Here is a 24468-nt window from a genome sequence, read left to right as displayed (position 1 = left end):
AGAAAAAATTGAAAAGTTGGACTTTATTAAAATTAAAAAGTTCTACTCTATGAAAGGCACTGTTAAAAGCATTAGAAGATAAGCCACAGACTGGGGGAATATATTTTCAAAACAAACATCTGATAAAAGATTAACATCCAAAATTTACATGACTCTTAAAATTCAACATTCTGTATAATACTGTAATGGTAGATACATGTCATTATATATTTGTCAAAATCCATAAACTATAGTCTTTAGTTAATAATAATACTCAATATGGATTCATCAATTATAACAAATACATTAATGCAAGGTATTATTAATAGGGTAAAGTGTGTAGAGTGTTGGGGTGGGGCATATAAGGGAACTCTATGTACAATTTTTTATGTATACCTAAAAAATGGTTCTAGAAACAAAGCCTATTAAAAATGTATGATTCAATATTATCTACTCCCACTGAATCTCAATATTACACAATAAATTTCTGCCTATTCATGGTAAAGATAATACTTTGCTTTTCTTCATATGCTTTATATGGTTATACTAAGCAGCTGAAGATGTAAATATTGTTTCTAATAATTTTCCTTCTTATTCATTCAATTAACATTTATGGGGTACATGTTCATGAGCCAGTTATTATACTACTTGCCATGAATTACCTGGCACAAACTGTTACCCTTTTTTGTGTTACAAGGACTGCTCTTAATAACTGTCCATTTTGCATTACATATAAGACCCTCAGTGATCCCTTACTGTGTGCTGTTAAGAAACAAAACTTTATTCCTAAAGATTACTTACTTAGTCTGATAATTTTAGAGAAGAATTGCAAAATATAATTGCTTTACTCATTTTCTGACCAAAATAAGTTTAGTTCTCTGACCACAAAAATTTATTAATAGTATCACTCATTTATTAAATATTCTCTAAATATTATCCATTATTTTAAATAGTTTTGTAATTTAAGGTCTTGTTTGCCACATATGCTGTAAGCCTATTCGAAGTATTTTAAAACTATTAAGCTGCTGCTTTAACGTAAAGCAATATTTATATCTCCTTTAATGAAATGAAGCAGCAGTATTTTTGGATTGTTATGAAACAGATAAAGGATATTTTTTGACTCCAGAGTTGAGAATTTTACATCATGGTTCCCTCCCCCACCCCTTTTTTTTCCTTAACTAAGTCCAATGATTGCATCTTTTTTTTATTAAGGTATTATCAATATACACTCTTATGAAGGTTTCACATGAAAAACAATGTGGTTACTACATTCACCCATATTATAGAGTCCCCCCATACCCCATTATAGTCACTGTCCATCCAATGATTACATCTTACAAGGGAACATTAGGGCTCTGCATGCCTGTCAAACTCTCATCAGCAAATTACATTCCTGCCAGACAAAATGCTTCATATTTTTGTTATTCCCTCAAAAGCATACATTCTTAAAGTTGATCAGTTGAGCATTTTGCTATCAACATTTACAATGTCTAGAGATAGCACATCCATTGACAAAGTGCTTTAAATGGCCATTTTAAATAAATTTTCAATTAAGGAAATTAAGACATATACATTTATATCTATCTATGTATCTATCGTAAGCACTAATAAAGACACTGAAACTTCATATGGAACAGAAAATTAAAATATACAATATGCAAACTATATATATCTATTTAATATTATACATATAGCTATTTAATATTTAATTTTCTAACTTTTGTGATTTCTAGCTTGATCCTTGAGCTGTTTCTCTTCATTCTAATTTTGGGAATTTATTCATTTATTCACTAATTAACATTTACTGAAGTCCTGTAATGCCTGTAAAACACTTCACCAAATGCAGATTTTGTGCTCTAGAATCTCATGTTCTTGAAGAATGAGAGATAAAAAGGATATCAAATATTTACTCTGCTGACCACCTAACAGACTTACAAGCACAGAGGAATGGGAAAGGGCAGGAATGCAATAGGTAGTGAATTAGTAAGTCAGAAATGGTCACCACATCATTCAGCTCTGCCACTGAGGCAGGATAAATAAACAGAATCACAAACTCCAGGAGCCTTGCGGTTCTCTAGTTAAGTACTTCTGAATGGATGCCAATTCAGCCTTATGTGCTCCCATTCCAGACTCCAGCAGTTCCAATTACTTTCAGTTCTTTCAGTAGAACTCACTGCCTCATCTCTCTAGAGCTTTGTATATATTAACGCCCTCTTCTTGGAACTCCTTCACTCTCTTCCCTAATTTGCTTTGCAAATGACCGTCTAACCTTCTCCAGGACCCAGTTTAAAATGTCTGTTGATTGAAATATTTATTGAGCACCTAGGTAGTGAGTTTGCAAAGATGAATATAGCATGGTCCCATGTGGAACTCACTTTCTATAGAGTAAAATATAATTAGAATCAAACACCACCTTTCTGAATGCTTAGTCCCTAATAATACAAAATAATTATAAAGTTCTCTCTTCTTTGTATTTGCCTGCAGCTATCAGCTTAGTGCCTTTTAGTTGATTTCACAACCAAATTAATATTTATTGAACACTAACTTTGATTCAAGAATTTACAGGAGAAAAACATATTAAAAATCTTATTATCCTCCAAAATAAATGGCCATAATGTGGATTTCATACTGCATTTATATTTTCATATTAAGATAGTGTCATTTTGTTCTTTAGCACACAACAGTACTTTTTCTGAGAGGGCAGTTGCATTATATTGTCTAACTGAAACATTTATCTTTGGAAATTCTGTTGAATAAATATGATGAGTAATTCTAAATTATTTTTCTAAGGTTGATTCATTACTGGATATTTAACAAGAACTAATTCTGAACAAAATACAGTACTGGAAATATAAAAAATATATGAGAAATTGCAAAAAAAATCCTACATATTGCCTAGGAATAACTAAGGAATATATACATATATATTATATATATGTAATACATACAAATATTTTATGTATCAGATATTACATACTACATAATATGTATGTGTGTGTGTATATATATATATATAACATGGCTGAGAAGATTAGGCACATTCATTAAAAGGGAAACAATTATTGGTTTACAGAGTGCTATAGGAGTTTAAAATCTGAGTGGTCAAGTAAGATTATATTGTGATGAGAAGAACAATAAGTAGAATTTAGAAAGTTGGAAAGGAGATAAGGGTGTTTTAGAAGCAGAAAGAAAATGAAGACAGGTAAGATGGAATAATGGTAAGATAGGCTCTGAGAGCAATGACTTTTCTTCTTAGGACTGAAGCAGAAGATTTTAGACAGCAGAGACAGGAGATCTGCAAGGTCACAGTGGGCAAGGACCATGAAGAGCATGAATAATTTAGATGCCATCTTGGGTAAGCAACAGGGAACTGTCAAATGTTTCTGACACGGGAAGTCAAATGTTAATAACATTGTTTTAAGGAGACTTATTTTACTGCAGTGTATAAATAGATTAGAATAAAAGGGACTACAAACAGAAAATCTAATGAGGCAATTTCAATTGCTCAAACAAGTGAAAACCATCTGAAGTAGGATGGTATTAGTGAGATAAAATATATATATAAGAATTAAGAGTAGGAAATGGTAACAATATTGAGTATAAATGAAAAATATAATTTGAGGAGTTTATTTGCAACTGGGGTGTGTGTGTGTGTGTGTGTGTGTGTGTGTGTATGTCTATGTGCTGTTATTGCACTTGAGGAAATAACTTCTTATGATGAAATCAGTTGAAACTATTTCACTGGCTCTGGGAAACTTTTCAAAAGCATTAAATAAATTTTCATGTAAACAAAAATATTTAATAATGTGAAATATCTTGGAAGTTGTTGAATAAGACTATAACAGATTTAAGATGGTTAAGTGAAATCCAGTCCTATCAAATGTGAGAGCTCCAAATATAACAAACATACATTTAAGTGTCCATCATTCATTTTGAACTAGGTTCATAGAATGCCTTCATGCATGCCTGGTACCTTTGTAAAGGTAATTTCTATGGTAAATACAGGAACTAACACAAGCCATCATGAAACATAGGCAGGCAAGTCATTAGTTTAAGAAAAGAAGAAAACAGCTGCTGCCTTCCCATGTTCCACATCTCAGGTCCTTGACAGCATTAAGTGGGGAATATGCTCACTATGAGCCAGTAACATGAAACTCCTCTTTCTCCTCTCATCAAAGCTTAGCTCTCTGTGTTCAGTAGACAACTTACTCTTATGAAGAAAGGATGTGACCCACACAGACTCTGTAGTGAAGAAAATTAGAATGATTACCATCAGACCCCAGCTAGCACATAGAATTTCAGGGAGCATTTATAGGCAACTATGTATTTAAAACATATTGTACAAGACTCATTTCCAGTTGATTGGGTGATATTAACAAGCCCTCCCTCCCTCAAAAGCAACTATAGTGCTGGACAAACTGTTAAAAATAATCATTTCTGCATTCTGGAGATTCACCAAATGTATACAACAAACTGAGAGGTGCTTATTCATGAAAACTACAGATCCTCAAATACAAATAGTATAAGAAATCACAGGCAAAAGACTACATACTGGAATCCCAAATGTGGGTTCTGCATAAGGAGCTTGTAAGTCACCATTCCATTCTAACAAGTAAAAACTGAACATACTGAAATATCAACAATGTTGGATCCGTAAGAGAAGGAAAGAAACAAGGCAAATTGCTCACCTCAAGATTAGACAGAAAGACAAGCAAATACAGAGGGATGCGGCTTACTAGAGCAGAGAATCATGAGCAGAAACCGTCACAGGAACCAGCATCAGGGCACGAAAACATTATTGATGAATTGCCAGAGGCTCACTGCAGACAAGTCTGACAGTTTAAATATCCAGGGGGACCCAGTCCTAAGGATACCCCACAATATTATGAGATTTACCTCCAGAAGCTTGAACATGCTCCCACAGTAAATATCAGAGAAAAATTCCCCCAGGCTCCCTGCAAGTGGGAGGGGAAAGGAACCAGTGTGAAATATGCCAGGGCACTCTCTTCTTTTCAGCAAGATCTGCCCTCAGGGCAAACTAGTTGACCAGAGCATGACCTGCTGGGGTATTAACAGAGCCTAACTGATGGAGGGAAGGGAAATACCCAACTCCAGTCCAATCCAGCCACCCTGTCCTGCCTAAATGGGGAATAAAATGAGAAACACTTGTGGAGTTCATAGTCCGGAGGCAGAAGCTAAGACTGATAACTAATCAGAGGGCTGTAGAACTCTTCCCTTCTCCCCACAGCACACCACCATGGTACTAAAGGCCTATTTACAGCAGTTTCTGTTACCCAGTATATCAAGTCTGGCTACCAAGAAAAAATACTGTAAGACATACCAAAAGGCAAAGAAAAAAAATTTGAAGAGACAGAGCAAACATCAGAAAGACCTAGCAGGGATATTGAAATGATCAGACTGGGAATTTAAAACAACTATGATTAATATGTTAACAGCTCTATGGATAATGTAGACAGCATGACAGAGTAAAGGGCCCTGTAAGCAGAGAGATGGAAATCCTAGGAAAGGACCAAAAAGAAATGCTTGAGATAAAAAACACTAACAGAAATGAAGACTGCCTCTGATGGGCTTATTAGTAGACTGGACATGGCTGAGGAAATAATCTCTGAGCTAGAGACTGTATCAATGGAATCCTTGAAAACTGAAAAGCAAGGAGAACAAAGACTGAAAGAAAAACAGAACAGAATATCCAAGGACTGTTGGATAACTACAAAAGGTGTAACATATATGCATTGGCAATACCAGAAAGAGAAGGAAGAGAAAAAAGAACAGAAGAAATATTGGAATAAATAACGACTGAGAATTTCCCCAAATTCACAATAGACACCAAACCACAGATGCAGGAAGCTGAGAGAACACAAAGCAAGATAAATGCAAAAAAACAAAAACAAAAACCAAACAAACAAAAAAATACATCCAGGAATATTATTTTCAAATTACAGAAAATCAAAGATAAAGAAAAAATGTTGAAAGAAGCCAGAGGGGGAAAACACCTTACATATAGAGGAACAAAGATAACAATTACATCCCACTTCTCAGAAACCATGCAAGCAAGAGAGTATAGTGAAGTTTTTAAAGTTGTGAGAAAAAACAAAACAAAACAAAAGAAAAAACACCAACCTAGAATTCTGTGCTTTGTGGAGGTAACCTTCAAAGGTAAAGGAAAAATAAAGACTTCCTCAGACAAACAAAAATCAAAGAGAATTTGTTGCCAGTAGACCTGCCTTAAAAGAAGTGTTCAAAGTTCTGGAGAGAGAAGGAAAATAATATAGGTCAAAGACTTGGATCTACATGAAGAGAGGAAAAGCGTGCAAGAAGCAATAAGTGAAGGTAAAATAAAATCTTTAATTTTGTATACTTCATCTAATAGGTAACAGTTTGTTCAAATAATAATAGTAATGATATATTTGATTATGTATGCTTACATACATATCTTGTATAAGAACAAGGGCAACAAATAGAAAACAGTAATGAATATTATAGATATTAGTCCAGCTATATCATTAATCACTTTGAATGTCAGTGGTCTAAATATCCAAGTTAAAAGACAGTAATTGTGAGTGGATCAAAAAATGACCCAACTATATGTTGTCTACAAGAAACTCACTTTAATTTTAAACATATATGTTTAAAGTAAAGGGATGGGAAAAAATTCATCATGCTAACACTAATCAAAAGCAGGACATGGAATGAAAATTACAGCATAGGGAGTATAGTCAGTAATACTGCAATAACTTTGTATAGTGACATATGATAACTAAACTTTTCAGAGTATACATTTCATAATGTATAAAATTGTTGAATCACTATGTTGCACACCTGAACTAATATAACATTGTATATCAACTACACTTTGAGAAGAAAAAATAAGCAGGAGTAGCTATATGAATTTCACACATAGTAGAGTTCAAAGCAGGGAAGGTTCTTAGGGATAAAGAAGGGCATCCCATAATGATAAAGGGGTCAATTCTCTGAGAAGACATAGCAATTGTTAATATGTACACATCTAACAACAGACCATCAAACTACATGAGGCAAAAATTGATAGAGCTACAAGGAGAAACAGATGAATCTACTATCATAACTGGAGATTTCAGCATTCCTTTTTTAACAGTGGACAGATTTAGTAGGCAGAAAATCAGTAAGGGCATAGCTGAACTTAATAATACTATTAATCAACTGGATAAAATTAACATCTATGGACTAATTCACCCAAAAACACCAGAATTACATTTTCCTCAAGCTCACAAGGAACATTCACCAAACATACAACATTCTGGATCATAAAAGACAAGAGAATAGAAATATACAATGTTTGCTTTCAGACAACAATGGAGTTTAACCAGAAAGATAACTTGAAAAAACCCAAAATATGTGGAAATTAAACAACACACTTCTAATTAACACATGGGTCAATGAAGAAACTCAAGAGAAATTAAAAAATATTTTGATTAAAGTGAAAATGAAAATACTGAAAATACTACCTATCAAAATTTGTGGAATGCAGTGAAACTCGTGCTTAAAGGGAAATTTATAGCATTAAATGTACATATTAGAAAAGAAGAAAAAACTTCTATCAATAATCTAAGTTTCTACCTTAGGAAAGTAGAAAAAGAAAAGCAAATTAAACCCAAAGTAAACAGAAGGAAATTAATAATAAGAATTAGAGCAAACAGCAATAAAATTGAAAACAGGAAATCAAAAGAGAAAATCAATGAGACAATACGCTGGTTCTTTGAAAAGATTGGTAAAATTGATAAGCCTCTAGTCAGGCAAACTAAGAAAAAAAAGAGAAAGGGCAGAAATTACTAATAACAGGAATGAAATACCCTGGGCACATCACTACAGATCCCATGGAAACTGAAAGGATAATAAAGGAATATTATGCTAACAAATTTGATGTCCTAGATGAAATGGACCAATTCACTGAATGATACAATCTGCCAAAATTTACATAGCAAGAAATCCAAATAGGCCTACATCTACTGAAGAAATTGAATCAGTAATTACTAACCTTCCCAACAGAAAGCAAAAGGTCCAGATGGGTTCACTGGTAAATTCTACCAAAGATTTAAGGAAGAAATCACACCAATTCTTTACTATCTTTTTCAGATTATAGAAGCAGGTGGAATGCTTGCTAACTCATTCTATGAATCTAGTCTTACCCTAAAACCAAAACCAGATGAAGATATTGCAAGAAAACTACATACTAACCTCTCTCATGAACATAGATGCAAACATCCTGAGCAAAATATTAGCAAATTGAATGAAAAAATTATAAAAAGAATTATACATGATGACCAAATGGGATTTATCCCAGGTATGTAAGGCTGGCTCAACAGTTGAAAATCAATTAATGTAATCCATCATATCAACAGACTGAAAAGGAAAAATTAGATGACTGCATCAATAGTTGCAGAAAAAGCATTTGACAAAATCCAATAGCCATTAATGAAAAAAATTCTTAGTAAACTAGGAATAGAAGGGAACTTCCTCAACTTGATAAAGACTATCTACAAAAATCCTACAGCTAACATCAGACTTAATGGTGAGAAACTCATAGCTTTCCCACTAAGATCAGGTAAAAACAAGGTTGTTCCCTCTCACCACTCTTTTTCTTTCTTTTTTTAATGAAGTATTGTTGATATATAATCTTATATTGGTTTCAAGTATAATGACCACTCCTTTTCACTATCATACTGGCAGTCCTTGTTATACAATAATGCAAGAAAAGGAAGTAAAAGGTATACAGAATGGGAAGGAATACATAAATCTGTCTTTATTTGCAGATGACATGATTGCCTATACAAAAAATACCAAAAAATCAACAATAAAACTGAAACTAATAAATTATAGCAAAGTTGTAGGATACCAGATTCATACACAACATTCAATTGCTTTCTTGCATACCAACAATAGACAAGTGGAATTTGGAATTAAAAACATGACCACTTACATTAGCACCCCCAAAAAGTTAATACTTAGGTATACATCTTACAATATGTACACCATGTATATGAGGAAAACCACAAAACTCTGATGAATGAAATCAAATAAGAAATAAATAAATGGAGAGATATTTCATGTTCATGGGTAGGAAGACTCTGTATTGTCTTCCCAATTTGATCTATATATTCTATGCAATACCAATCAAAATCCCAGAAAGTAATTTTTATGGATATCAATAAATGGATTATAAGGTTTATATGGAGAGGCAACAGACTCAGAATATCAGAATAGTCAGCTCAGTACTGAAGGACAACAAAGTTAGAGGGCTGACAGTACCTAACTTGAAGACTTACTATAAAGCTACAGTAATTAAGACCATGTGGTATTGGTGAAAGAATCAACAAGTAAATTAATGGAACATAATGCAAAGTCCAGAAATAGACCCATATAAATATAGTTAACTGATCTTTGACAAAGGAGCACAGGTAATACAATGGAGCAAAGACAGCCTCTTCAACAAATGGTGCTGGACATCTACATGCAAAAAAAAATGAATCTAGACACAGACATTATACCCTTTACAAAAATTAACTCAGAATGGATTATAAACCTAAATGTGAAACACAAAATTATAAAGCTCCTAGAAGATAATGTTAGAGAAAACCTAGATGACCCTTGATAGGTTGATGTCTTTGATACAACAGTAAAGACACAATCCATTAAAGAAATGATTGATAAGCTGGACTACATTAAAATTAAAATCTTCTATTTTGTGAAGAATGATATCAAAAGAATTAGAACACAAGCCACAGAATGGGAGAAAGTATTTGCAAAAGACACATTTGATAAAGGAATATAATCCAAAATATACAGAGAACTCTTAAAACTCAACTAACAACTCAATAAAAACAAACAACTCAATTAAAAAGTGAGCCAAAGACCTTTTCAGATGCCTTACCAAAGAAGATACACAGATGGCAAGTAAGCATTTGAAAAGATACAACACATCATATGTCATCAGGGAAATGCAAAGTAAAACTACAATGAGATACCACTACACTTCTATTAGAATGGCCCAAATCCAGAACACTGACACCATCAAATGCTGGTGAGGATATGGAGCAACAGGAACTTACATTCATTTTTGGTGCTAAATAGTACAGCCACTTAGGAAGAGAGTCTGGTGACTTCTTACAAAACTAAACATACTCTTACCACAGGATCATGTTCCTTGGTATTTGCCCCAAATAGTTGAAAACTTATATCCATACTAAAACCTGCTCCCAGATGTTTATATTAGCTGTAATTATAAGTACCAAAACTTGGAAGCAACCAAGATGTCCTTCAGTAGGTGAATGGACAAATAAACTGGTACATCCAGATAGTGGAATATTATTCAATGCTAAAAAGAAATGAGCTATCAAGCCATGTAAAGACATAGGTAAACCTCAAATGCATATTACTAAGTAAAAGAAGCCAATATGAAAAGGCTACATACTCTAATTCCAATTTTATGGCCTTCCAGAAAAGGCAAAACTATGGAGACAATAGAAAGATCAGTGGTTTCCTGGGGAGAGAGAAGAATAGGCCAAGCACATAGGACTTTAGGGCAGTGAAAATACTCTATATGATACCATAATGATACATATGTCATTATACTTTTGTCCAAACCTATAGAATGAATAACACCATGAGTGAACCTTAAAGTAAACCATGGACTTTGGATGATTATAATGTATCAATGTAGGTCCATCTTTGTTAAAACATGTACCACTCTGATAAGTGATTTTATTAATTGGACAGGCTATGAATGAGTAGGGGCAGCGGGTATGTGAGACATCTCTGCACTTCCTCTCAATTTTTTAAAAGACCTAAAATTGCTAAAAAAATTTTATTAAAAAAACACTACATACTGGGTGACTTTATTTATATGATATGTCTAGAAAAGGCAGTTACAGAGATGGAAAGCAAATCACTGGTTGCCTAAGACTGGGGGTGGGAGTAGAAGTTGACTGCAAAGGGGCTTGGGGGAAATTTGGGGTGAGATGGGAGAGTTCTCCACCTAGAATGTGGTTATAATTGCAAGTTCTATAAACGTTCCAAAAAGTTATTGAAATACACACTTACAATGGGTACATTTTATGGTATATACATTATACCTCAAGAAAAGCTGTGAAAATATATTTTACATGTGAGATAAAGAAATGTATTATGGCCATGCTACCTATGTTATCACAAGTAAAACAAAGATAGCTATAGTTGAGAAGACAATAATATAGAAAATATAATCAATATAGGTTCCCAATAATCTCTACTTAAAACACTTGAAACCTCAAAACCTTTAAAATTTACTGAAAAACATTTCATCTATCATTGAAAAAATACATTAAAAGATGATTTGAAAAACAAATAGAAATGTTATCCTAAATTTCAATATCTAATTATTTACTTCTTATTTTTTGGCCTTCACTTTGTAGACTTTATTTTCCAATTTTTAAACAAAATGCTATGAAATATATAAAGCTTTGATTAATAGAACCAATACTGCTCTGGCTTGTCCAACAAAAGATGACATAATAGAATTGTCCACTTTAAATTTTGTTTCCCAGTTCAGCATAAATTACATTCACAAAACCAGTAACATACTTTTGGTTGATATATTACCTTGTCTGACTTGTCAGCCTGAAGTCAACAATAGATTCCTTAAATAAGCCAACCCCTTCAATATCAATGACACTATCCACATCAGGCTCAGTAGCAACCAATATTATGGGAAAGTTCCAGATCCCATCTGTTACGCACTCTATTTTCAGCATAATTTGAGACCTTGAATAAAAAAAGAGATCATAATGGATATTACAATGAAACAAGCACAGAATACAATATAGCAAATCAATATCTAAGGTGAAAATGTACAACACTATTCTGTGAAAGGATAAACTGTGAAAAAATTACCTTGTATTTACTGTTGTGAAAAATTTTATATTTTCCTTTTACCTAAATATGAAAATCTTGTTGTCCTTTTTAACCTTGCTAACTAAGACAAAAATAATTCAATACTTATTTTAATTACCTAGGTAAAATATGGTTTGGATATAATTATTTTTTGTTCTTCTTTTTGATAATTTAGAGCTCTTGGTTTTATTTTGGTTTCTCTCATTTAACTGTGTGTCTTATAGTGAATCATCCCAAACACATATAGAAGAAAGAATAACACAAGTAAATGAATATATACATATATGCACAAAACAAAATTATTTAGCTACCACACATCATCATACAGCTCACATCAATTTATGAATCATGCATACAAATTGTCCAAAACAGTTTCTTAAATAATCACCAAAAAATTCTAAATCCACAAATGATGAGTGAGTATAAATTCACAGGGTTTTACTCATATTCGCTAATGATAACATTTCTCCTTTTTGGTTGTTGTAATTTCCATATCACTAAATCAACACAATACAAAGCTAAAATGTGAAAAAAACACTAACAAATAAACAGAAAACTGCGAAAATCTAAGACAAAAGAGGGTAATGTCAATGTTTATAACATACTTTCTTCTTATAGCTTGACTTTATTACTGCTTCCTAAAGATGACCCTGCTATCTTCTAGTTATTGGACTACATATTCAAAACCCCTTTAAATACATGCCTGGCTACATCATACATACTTAAACTAGGGAAATGAAAGAAAACACAAATAATACTTTCAGTTGTCTTTTCATTGCAAGGTTGGCTGTATTTTGTTCTTGGTGTATAGTGTGGTTCTGATCAGTATGTCTACATTAAGACACAAATAAAGCCCATGTCAGATGTACTGTATCATACAGTACTGGCAGGTGCTACGTATCAGTTGCTTAAAAAATAAATATAAAGATACTAGAAGAGGTTTCCTAGAGGATAGACATTCAAAGTTCACTATTCTCACAGGTTCCAATCTGATCCTATTAAACCCAACTAAGGGATGTGCAATGTTATGGTTTGGGGCAGTAAGATGGTAATGCCAGCAATTGCAGAGTAAAGCACAGTGTATTAGGTACTTTCATCATTTGAACTGGTTCTGAAAAGTAGTACCAAAACAATAGAGAGCCCAGATATAAATCCAAGCATATATGGTCAATTAATATACGATAAAGGAGCCATGGATATACAATGGGGAAATGACAGCCTCTTCAACAACTGGTGTTGGCAAAACTGGACAGCTACATGGAAGAGAATGAAACTGGATTATTGTCTAACCATATACATAAAAGTAAATTCGAAATGGATCAAAGACCTGAATGTAAGTCATGAAATCATAAAACTTTTAGAAGAAAACATAGGCAAAAATCTCTTGAAAATAAACATGAGCAACTTTTTCCTGAATGCATCTCCTCTGGCAAGGGAAACAAGATAAAAAATGAACAAATGGGACCACACCACTGCTAAAAAGCTTGAGTACACAGCAAAGGACACCATCATCAGAACAAAAAGGCATCCTACAGTATGGGAGAATATATTTGTAAATGACATATCCAACAAGGGGTTGAATCCAAAATATATAAAAAACTCAGATGCTTCAACACCCAAAAAGCAAATAACCCTATTAAAAAATGGGCAGAGGATATGAACAGACACTTCTCCAAAGAAGAAATTCAAATGGCCAACAGGCACATGAAAAGATGCTCCACATCACTAATTATCAGGGAAATGCAAATAAAAACTACAATAAGATATCACCTCACACCAGTTAGGATGGCCAACATTCAAAAGACTAGGAACAACAAATGCTGGTGAGGATGCGGAGAAAGGGGAAACCTCCTACACTGTTAGTGGGAATGTAAGCTAGTTCAACCATTGTGGAAAGCAATATGGGGGTTCCTCAACCAACTAAAAATAGAAATACCATTTGACCAGGGAATTCCACTTCTAGGAATTTACTCAAAGAAAACAAGTTCTCAGATTCAAAAAGACATATGCACCCCTAAGTTTATCGCAGCACTATTTACAATAGCCAAGATATGGAAGCAACCTAAGTGAATGGATAAAGAAGAGGTGGTACATATACAGAATGGAATACTATTCAGCCATAAGAAGAAAACAAATCTTACCATTTGCAACAACATGGATGGAGATAGAGGGTATTATGCTCAGTGAAACAAACCAGGCAGAGAAAGACAAGTACCAAATAAGTTCACTCATTTGTGGAGTATAACAACAAAGCAAAACTGGAGGAACAAAACAGCACTAGAGTTGCAAACTCCAAGAAGGGACTAGCAGTTACCAAAGGGGAGGGGTGTGGTAGGGTGGATGGGGAGGGAGGGAGAATGGGATTGAGGGGTATTATGATTAGTATACATGGTGTGGGTGGTCTTGGGGAAGACAGTGTAGCTCAGAGAAGACAAAACAGGGACTCTGTTGCATCTTACTACACGGATGGGCAGTGACTGCAATGGGGTATGGGGGGGACTTGATAATAAGGGTTAATGTAGTAACCACATTGTTTTTTCATGTGAAACCTTCATAAGAGTGTATATCAATGATACGTTAATAAAAAAAACTATCATGTTGCCAATGTGCAAAAAAATAAACTATCAATCATTTTTTTTTTTACAAAGCAAGCTGCTCTCTTTTGTTAATATACTCTAATAACCTTAGGGAGTTCACAATCCATGAAAACATCTCAGATTGTCAATCATTTGGATGAATTTTTCTCATCAGAATGCTTTTCATAGCTTGATAGCCAGAATTTACCTATCACAAAATACTTACCTCAACAGTATCAAAGAAGTAATACAGTCCAAATATATAAAGATGGGAAGAAAGGTTATTTAGCTTAAAAGAATAATAATATTTTTTAAAGAAAAAGGGGTAAAAGTAGGCTTACTTCAATGGTTTCTTTGGTGCAAATACCAGACTGAAGATCAATGTTATCTTTTCAGCCTCTGTATTATAAAATGTTTTGATCAAATGTAAAGCCACGCAGGATTCCCAGTTAGACTTCACAACTTCAGATTCAAACTGAATTTCATATTCAAATTCACGTTTTATCGGCTTATCTATGGAAAAAATCAAGATTCAAGTGCATTTCAATTTAACTAAATATGTGTAGATGGAACATCAGACATGTCTACAACAAGTGTGCACACGTATTTAGAGGGAGTGAGAGGGTGTTCGTTATTAGCTTTGTGTTTATAAAGCTGGGGCATTACCAGATGATAATAGTACTTAGTATGTTTCTGTTAAAAGGTAAATAAATAAATGAATATTTAAAAATAAGTGCAGAAGACAGTCCTTATGTCCCTTAAATCTTTCAAGATTCAGATTTATGGAACAATAGCCAATGGAGATTAACAATCAATATTTATTATAAAATACAAATAATACCACATGCTCTATACAATCAATGTATTAAAGGCCTATAGACTTATAATTTATAACAACTTGAATTAAGTTTAAATATTATTAGAAAAGCATCCCCATGTATTAGGAGAGGATTTTCAAGTTCTGGTATATTAATAAAAGAGAGAGTTCTTCATGTTTTACTTTTGGGGTGTTACAGAGAATATGGTTAACCATATTTTCTTAACTAGTAGGTTACCAGAGGAAAGTTATAGAAGGGTTTTGTTCAATACGTGGAAAGTATCTTAAATCTAGGGCTGGTATGTAGAAGAGAAGCACAAACATCTATAATATTTACTCTCCACATACACGTAAGGATCCCAAACTCCAAATCGTGGTTTGTTGCTTGTGGATCATGAGGGGTTAGAGAACTAAAAGTCAGTGTATAAAGGTAAAAGTGATCCTTGGATTCACAGAACTGATAACCACGTTTCTCCAAGCAATCCTAGCAGAAACCACACTACCTTTCAGAAGTATTTGATTATAATTTCTGCTACAAAACTCTGAAAAATAGCTTTGGCTGTAACAAGCCCAAGTCATATATGTAATGATTACTCAGCAAACCTTACTCATGTAAAATAAGTGACTGATCAACGCCCTTATAAAATTTTTCTTTTCCACATGTAAAAATAAATCACTGACCTCCTGTACTGCTGGTTTTCATCCTGTTGACAAAATCAGCAATTGTTCCTATCAGTAACCATTCTCTGCTGTAGCAAAATCAGTGTGTCTACATACAGTGTGTTTATTTGTTTTAGGAATGAGATATGGAAATGTTCCAGAGGAATCCACAATCCATACAGAGAAACAATGTATAAGAATTTTAGAGTGTTTAACCAGAGATGAAATTTCCATTGCATTCAAGAAACAATATTTTTTAAAGCAGCTACTGTATGTAGTCGAGATCTGCATCTGTTTCTGCTTAATTATTGAAGCCTTTAAGGGAATGGCTGTATCAGAATGTAGATTGGAAATGAGAAGCTAAATTTAGTTTGACAAGCATTGAACCTCCTGTGAGGAATCTGTCACTATGGATGTTCATAATTCCAATCATAAGAAGATCCACTGGTACAAAATAGAGATGATTATCAGCTAGGAGATGGGGGCAGTGAGACAAGTAGGAGTCACATGAGCACATTTTTCAAACTACACATACCCCCCCTGCCTGTAATTCAAGTATATTGATATGCTCACAAAAGGGAGAGGGACAGAATGAGGTTGGGCAAAATCATGATAAACAGACATTCTATATTGTGTCTTAAAGCTTATTTGTTAGAGTCGCTGCATTTTATTTGACAAGTCATATTACCGAGTAGGAAAGATGCCTTTTGCTATGTTCCTAATTTGGAGAGATCTGCACAGTACTTTTATGTGGATTGGGTCAAAAAGAGCTAAGGCAGTGAGGGCAGTGTAAGTTATCATCTGGCTGTGGGATAAAATTAATCTCTCATGACAAACAGAGCACATAACTTTAATAGAATAAGCACATGTTTCTAAAAAAAGGACTTACATAAATGCTGTTTCCCATAATATACATAATAATTTGAAAGTTACAAGTCAACAGTCCTTGGGACTACTGTAACAAACTTTTCAATATCAGAGGAAAATTTTGTCCTTTTTAAGAAAACCCTTAAAATGACCCTTGAATTCATGAAATTAGTAGTCAAAATAAATATATATTTTACTTTATCTGTGTTTTAACAGGTATGTAAGTATTTACTTATCTGTTGTTTTTTCTTCCTATCTTACAATATATAATGGTTATCACAGACTGGTCTTAAAGCCTGTTGTTTGGGTGAATTTTCTCTGGACAATGACTGAATTTTATTAAATGTGGAAGAATATTAGTAATTTTTAAAAAGAGAATACTTGACTAAATATGACAATCAAGAAATAATTATGACAAATTTATTTACAAAATATATCTGGAAATTATGTGCTATTATACCATATAACTTTTAACCTGTAAGAAATATATTTCCAAGCAAATCCAACAAAAATGTCTCAATTATGGAGAAATGAGTATCAAAGTATAATGAACATTGTTATTCACATTCTTTCCTTAAATTTTTACAGTTCTGTCTTCATTAATGATAGGCATATACATTTGTCAGACAGAACATAGTAATCATATGAGGAATGAATGGAGTACTAAAGAAAATTTGAAATAAATGAAAATAACAAAGTATTCAAAGAAAATAGAGGATGCTGGATAAACTACCTAAAGCTATTTTCTTTGAACAGATAATGAAGAATGTGCCACCTGCATACTCATTTTTATAAAACTGTACATATCTTTTTGAAGTGGTATTTTATTTACATGTTTTTACTTTACTTTCATAAGGTCATTTAACAGACCAAACATTTTGACTAACTTAAAATAACCCCATGTTCCTCTGATATGAGTGCAAGTACAGTAAACTATAAAATGAAAATTAAAGAAAGCAGCCACAGATCTAATGTTCTTCTTGTCTGTTTTGTTTTAAACAAGATCCCAGAAATAAAAGATAAAGGGACTTCTTGTAACAATATTTTATGTGAACTTTCAGCAATTTGCATCTAATTTCACACTCTAATGTACTTTCTTCTTCATAGAGTATTCTTTTGTGAATGAGAAAACCCACCGAATGACATTGAGAGAACCACGTTTCCACATTAAAAAATTGTCAGTAACTTAAGATGGGCCCTCTAGTACACCACTAACACACAACGCCCAGCTAAAGCTTACATAAGAATAATGCTTAATATCTAACACTTATGGAACACTAAGAACCGGGCACTTTCTACAGATTCCATGTATGTACATATTTAATCCTCTAAATATCATATAATATAGGTAACATTATTAGGTCCATATTACAGTTAGAGAAACTGAGTTTACAGATAGGTGAAGTAATTTTATGAAGGCCCTATAACAGGTTCATAGAACAGAAGCTGAGCTGTCTGACTTCAGATTTCACAGCCTACGATATCAGGCCTGTCATATGGCACAGCTGCTGAGAAGGTGCCATCAGCATCATCATCTGTAAGTACACAGGTCATAACCTGTGCAATGGAGTGTGGTGGCCCTCGAGGCAGAGCCCTGGGTCGCAAACGTCTAGATCCTGGTCTCAGGAAGAGGAGACAACATTTATAGTGGAAATTCCACCCACACAGAAAAATTTCTAACCATGTAGAAGTAACTTTATAAAATACAGTCTAAATATCCAAGTAGAATAATTACCCAGCAGGGAAATACCAATTAATTTAAATAGTAACGGTGCATAAATCCAACATGCTGGATAGATGTTCTGTGTCTTGTTAATTTTGGCATCTCTGGGGCTCAGCATAACATCTGGCAGCAAAGATGTTTGCTAGATTGTTGTTGAATGAAAAAGATATGAAAGTGATCAATTCTGGTTAGCTCAATGGTGTGTGTGACAAGTCAGGGTGGAGAGAGAGCAAAGAGTTCCTAGCATTTTCATTGAATGAGGCTTGATAGTTTTATTGGACTCACAGGGAAAGAAGAAGATGATGATAAAGGGAGGCTGAGGGGAAGGGAGTGGTGGGGATTCTTCTCTCCTTCTAACCATGTTTACATAGTAGGGCCTTTTCACTCACAAGGGAAAAGTATGGGAGAAAAAAAAATTCCAGCTGCCTCCCCCATCATGATTCACCATCAGAGGAAAAGCAACATATCTGGTCAGTGAATTTCGGTGAAGGAATGGGTCATGAGCAAATGAGCAGACCCTCCTCTTTCCTTCCAGTGTCTTGAATCCAGGATGCACTTTCTCCTTCTTCATGTGCAGGATGTTTGTTCCTGCAGGGAGTCTACAACTGGCTAGTTTGGGATGAATGCATTCAATATTGGTAGGAGGTATTAATACGCCCCAATGAGTCCATAGTGCCAAGTCACTTTCCAGTTCACCTGTATACCTAATGAAGGCAACCTTTTGATCTCTGCTTTATTCTACATCTACTTCTCAGTTGGTTAGAAACTCAGATGAGGGCATAATGATTCCTGCAATCATTTCTGAACACTATTTTGAACATTTTGAACATTATTCACTATGCTGAGTAAACTGCAATTAAATTACAGTCAAGGGAGAAAACAGCTGGTTTGCCTTTGCATATACTAAAGACTAAAACATTATCCAGAATTTGTGGCTAGACTTGTTTCTTCATAAAGAAGAAGGGCAAGCAGGGAGACGTACAGAGAGTGCTGGCAGGGTGGTTACACTTTTGGAATAAGGACAAGAAACGAATCAACGAATTACCAGATGCCTTTAAGAAGACCAAATAAGGGAGAGGTCACGTGATGTTATCAACTATTCAGGTAGCATAATAAATATTAAAGTTGAAAGGAGACTGATCAAATTTACTTCTGAATGGCAAGACATGCTACAAGAGAACAATGACGAGAATTCACAAATTAAAGTGCCTTTAGCCAAAAAATAGATGAGCTTCCTGAGTTTTGTGATACTGAGCAGAGGAAAAGCTATTTTAGAGGGAATGACAGAAGAAAGAAGACTACAAAACCTCCAGATGGTTATTTTTGATATTAAGTATTATTTTTCATTATGAAAAGTTATGTAGTGGAATATGAGTCATATCAAAAGGTGTATCTTCAAGAGCTATTTGAGAGAGACTTTTTCCAATCTGCCTTTCAAACCTCCCAAAATGATACTGGCACCTTCCCTACAGATCCTTTTTATATGGGAGAAAGTGGAATTTTTCCAGGTACTAAGATTGAACCAAATTCTATTATCAAAATTAAATATCTTTAGCTTGCAACCTGACAAGAGTACAATTTAAAGTAGCAAAAACGTATCAAATTAAAATAAAATTTAATTTAATTAAGTAATTTAAAGTAGCTAGAACATATTAAAATAGTTTCTATATATTAGCATTTCCTTCCTTTATACTTAATGTCGTAGAAGCACCAATATTTTGCCCTTCAGACAGGATGGATCTCAAATAGAAATTAATGTTTGAACACTCAATTATTAAAATTCACTTAAACATAGCAGGATGACACACAAAACAGTGATTTCACTTCAGAGAGGGACTGGACATTCACTGGGGTATAGTTACCATAAATTGGCTGCTTATTAAAATTATGTTCCGTTATAATAAAAAGTACTTACATTTATTTATCACTTGAAATTGGTGGTTGTGTTACACATTTGAACTCTTTAGGTTAATCTACACTCATATTTTTATCCCTGATTTGCATATATAATCAGAATTCCCTTTCAGTATTGGCTATTGGTTGATAAGAATAAAATTGTAAGGGCTACTTAGATTACATTTCCTATAGTTCTCTAATGCTACTGCGTGATTCGCCAAAGCAAAACCTGCATTTTATAATAATAAAATGTTTTTATTTATAATAATGTTTATAGTAATGTTTTTGAGATAAATGGAAATGGTTTGTATCAGTCTGATTTCATTATTAACAGTTCTTTAACAAGTAAGTGAACAAGCTTGCAATAGAAAATTCCCTTCTCATATAAACTTATTTCACTTTTTATAAATTTAAATGGTCTCTGATTAAGTTGACATTTTTGCAATTATTAAACTAAAATTTAATCAGACAAAAAAGAAATAACTAATAAACTGATATAATTAAAAGGTAAATATCTCATAGTGAGCCTAATAAAAGTATTATCTCCTTACCTCACATAGTTAATACTATCCACCAGTAAATAAGAAGAACAAAATTAGTGTGAACTATTTTTTTTTGTAATTTCAACAATCTTATGAAATACATTGGATACATGTAACATAGTATAGTACTCATTTCATAATTCCACCTCTAGTTTTAAAAATATTGCCTTCCAAATCTTATAGTGAGACTGTGTGTGAAAGATTATTCTGACATTTTTGAAACTCATTTAAGAAAGAGTTATTATTTCTAGATCTTCTTGTGTTTTTGCTCTTAGAATGCCTGCTTGTAAAAAACAGTACCCCAGTTTGAATGATCTTTTTTGAAAGACACCAGGGGTGTCATGAAAAGAAAGGGCTGACTGATCATGACTGAGTCATATGTACAAGTTGATGAGTAGGCAGAGAAAGTAGGCTGCAAAAAGAGGAGAAAAGCAGACAGGTAGAGAAAAGCAGAGAAACAGTTACTCCCCAGCTTTACATACTGCAGCTTCAGCCAATGAAGATAAACAGACTTTCTGTGTTCTGATTATAAAAGATATTGGGGAGGGAAAGACACAAGCCCAACCTTCATCAGATTTGCCCACTCTGCCCAGGGGGACAGTATATGATTGAAGTATTATTAGAATCATGGGGTTAGCGGAGGTAATTTCCAAAAGGAAGGAGAGCAACTTGGCAAGATTGGCAGGACAAACAATCTCATAGATATTCATCTCATGGGGAAAATGGATGGTAAATGTACAGAAGTTGTGGGGGATCCCACTTGGTTCACAAATTAGCAACCTAAGGAAATAAGAGGCTGGAACGATAGCAGGGGACAAATGGTGAATGCTAATTCTGGATTATTTTATAGAGATTGAATCACTTAAACATTTTTGTAGGTTAAAAAATGATAGAATATCAGTGATTTCATATAAGGACATTTTTGTGGGTCAAAAATGGATGAATACTAGTAATTTTCTACATTTCAGAGTATTATTTTATTCAGAAAGTAATAGGTAAACATTACTACTGAAAATAAAAGAGTAATAGGGTCAAACAGGGTAGGAAATAAAATAGAACAGAGTGCCATAATAAAGGGAAAGTGTAAACAACTCTCACTTACTGATTGGCCACTCTGTACCAGGCATTATGCTTTATGTTAGGAAACATCTTGGAAAGCTTTCCCTTTATACATTTTTTTTGTTTGTTTCCTACAGGGCTTTAAAAGAAAAAGCAATTAGGTTAGGCCTGATGACAATATGAACAGTTCAGAACCTACTATTTCATATCTAGGTTTTAATTCTTAAGTGATTTAAAAATTGAAAAAGAAACCTTTAAATAGCCTGGATCAGATACCATCCCTTCCACTGCTGTGTTGTACAACCCTGGGCAAATCACTACATTTATTTTACTTAGATTTCCTCACTTGTAAAATGATAATATAGTGATATTACTTGCTTCATAGGGTTTCTCTGATAATAAATCCTATATTATAATGAAAATAAAATACTTAGGACAGTTCTTGGAGGGTAGTAAGTGCTTAGTAAATTAACTGGCATGACTATCAATAGGGTTCTAATCTGGGTTTGGGATAATGGAAGAAGGCACAGAGAGAGAATGAGAATACTTTATGTCACACAGGTGGCAGAGAGAAGTGAAGAAAGTAGACGGGACTCAGTTCAAGTCAATAGGGGCTGTGCAGAAAGCCAGCCAGTTACATTTGGATCCTCGTCACAGTAGGGTATTTGATATGCTGACCAGAAACTGGAACTCTATCCTAAAGAGTGGGGACACCAGTCCGATACTAGGAGAGAGATGGGGTGTGGGTGAGTTTCCAGGCCCAGAAAAATATTTGATGTGTAATAGGTTCCCAGTTGGACTGATGATAGATTTTATCAGTCCGTAGTAAATAAAATATGGCAGAGACTGCTATTGTCTTCCCAATATTTATTTCCTTCTTTTTCCACTTGTAGTCACAAAAGGTCCCCCCATTTTATCTGAGCCTGTCAAGAGACAGTATTTCCCAGCCTCAGTTGCAGCTGGATGTGTCCATATGACTTAGTTCTGACCAATGGGATGCCAGTACAATGACACGTGCATCCTCAGGTCATAGCTTTAAAGGGAACTTGCTCTGCACAGCAGATGGGACTGTACAATTGAGCATGCAGATGAGCACAACTTAGCAGATAGTGGAGCAACAGAAGGAACCTGGTTCTCTGGATGATCGATCTCAAGGGGCAGAGGCACTACACTCTCTAGACCTGCTGGAAGGCCAGGCTTTCATGTGAAAGAGAAATAAGCCTGTCTTATTTGTCACTGTTAGTTGTTCTTGGTTAAAATAGTGGGTTAAATTCCCAACATGTTTCTGCCCCTCAAGTATGGTTGGAAGCTTGAAAGGGTATGTATCAAATTTATTATGTTGTCATACCATTTGAGTGGGACTGAATTGAGTTTGGGGGCAGCTATCCATATTACTTCAGGAATTTCTTGAAACATTTAAAATGAGAATTTATTATTTAATAGAAATAGCCACTATTTTCAAAAAATAAAAACTCTTTTACAATCTCTTGCATTCTCTATACTCTTGTATATACTCTCTCTCCTCAGTTATATCTCATTTGTATTCTTTTATCACTGAGATAATTAGAGCAGAGAACAAGATGATAATAGAGATCAAAGAAAAAAACTATAGATATGATTGAGAAAACTAGGGAAGATATTTTGTTTCTGCAACAAATTTTCATACTTAATTTTGTAGTCAATTTGTTTTTTAAATAATGTGTAAACTTAGACTTTTCTGCCTTGATTTTAATAAAATACTATACAGGAATTTCCCTTGCAGTGTGAAACAGGAGTATTCTACTCTAGTTCACATGAAAGACAATTAAAAATAAAGTTTGCCTGATTGGGATTTGACTTTGCCAGACCATCATATTCACTTTTTGAAAAGTCTTGTTTAAGACTCTAAATGTCAGAGGGATTATTATACAAAATTTATTTGGATATTATAGCTAATTCATGTCAGTTTTTATATTTCTTTAAATAAGAAACATTTTATTCAAGGTTGCATTTCTAAATTTAAAGCTTGTAAGACATGTCAATCATATTCCTTAAATCAGGAGAGAGTAAAGGAAGAAATTAAAGTTGAAGGGCAGTGGAAATGACATTTACAACTGATGACAGAATCACAATATATTCTTATAAATCCATTAATAACCATAATGATTGTCATTTTGGAGACTGCATGCTCAATCGTACAGTCCCATCTGCTGTGCAGAGCAAGTTCCCTTTAAAGCTATGACCTGAGGATGCACGCATCATTGTACTGGCATCCCATTGGTCAGAACTTTGAAGAGAATGAACCTTACTCAACACTCACTGAGCACTATGTTAATAATATAGTGCAAATAAAAAATAAATGGACATGGATTTTCATGTAACTGAGTAACCAGCAACCTTCCACTTAAGGAACTGAGTTTTTATTTATTATCAGTTTTTATATCC

The 24468-nt window shown here is 33.8% G+C and overlaps 1 protein-coding gene across 1 annotated transcript in view; it reads right to left on the bottom strand.

Moving 5' to 3' along the window:
* The window catches only part of CFAP47 (cilia and flagella associated protein 47), a 489967-nt gene that overhangs the window by 32695 nt on the left and 432804 nt on the right, over window positions 1–24468 (bottom strand). Inside the window, exons 62-63 of the mRNA XM_073227718.1 lie at window positions 14822–14993; window positions 11614–11775 (exon numbers count right to left, since the gene is read on the bottom strand). Of these exons, the coding sequence (XP_073083819.1) occupies window positions 11614–11775; window positions 14822–14993 (334 nt within the window). The remainder of the gene's footprint in view (window positions 1–11613; window positions 11776–14821; window positions 14994–24468) is intronic.

This window comes from Manis javanica, chromosome X (genome assembly GCF_040802235.1).
Source record: "Manis javanica isolate MJ-LG chromosome X, MJ_LKY, whole genome shotgun sequence".
Taxonomy (NCBI): domain Eukaryota; kingdom Metazoa; phylum Chordata; class Mammalia; order Pholidota; family Manidae; genus Manis; species Manis javanica.
The sequence above is the reverse complement of the archived record's forward strand: the minus strand, read 5'-3'. Positions and strand labels throughout refer to the sequence as shown.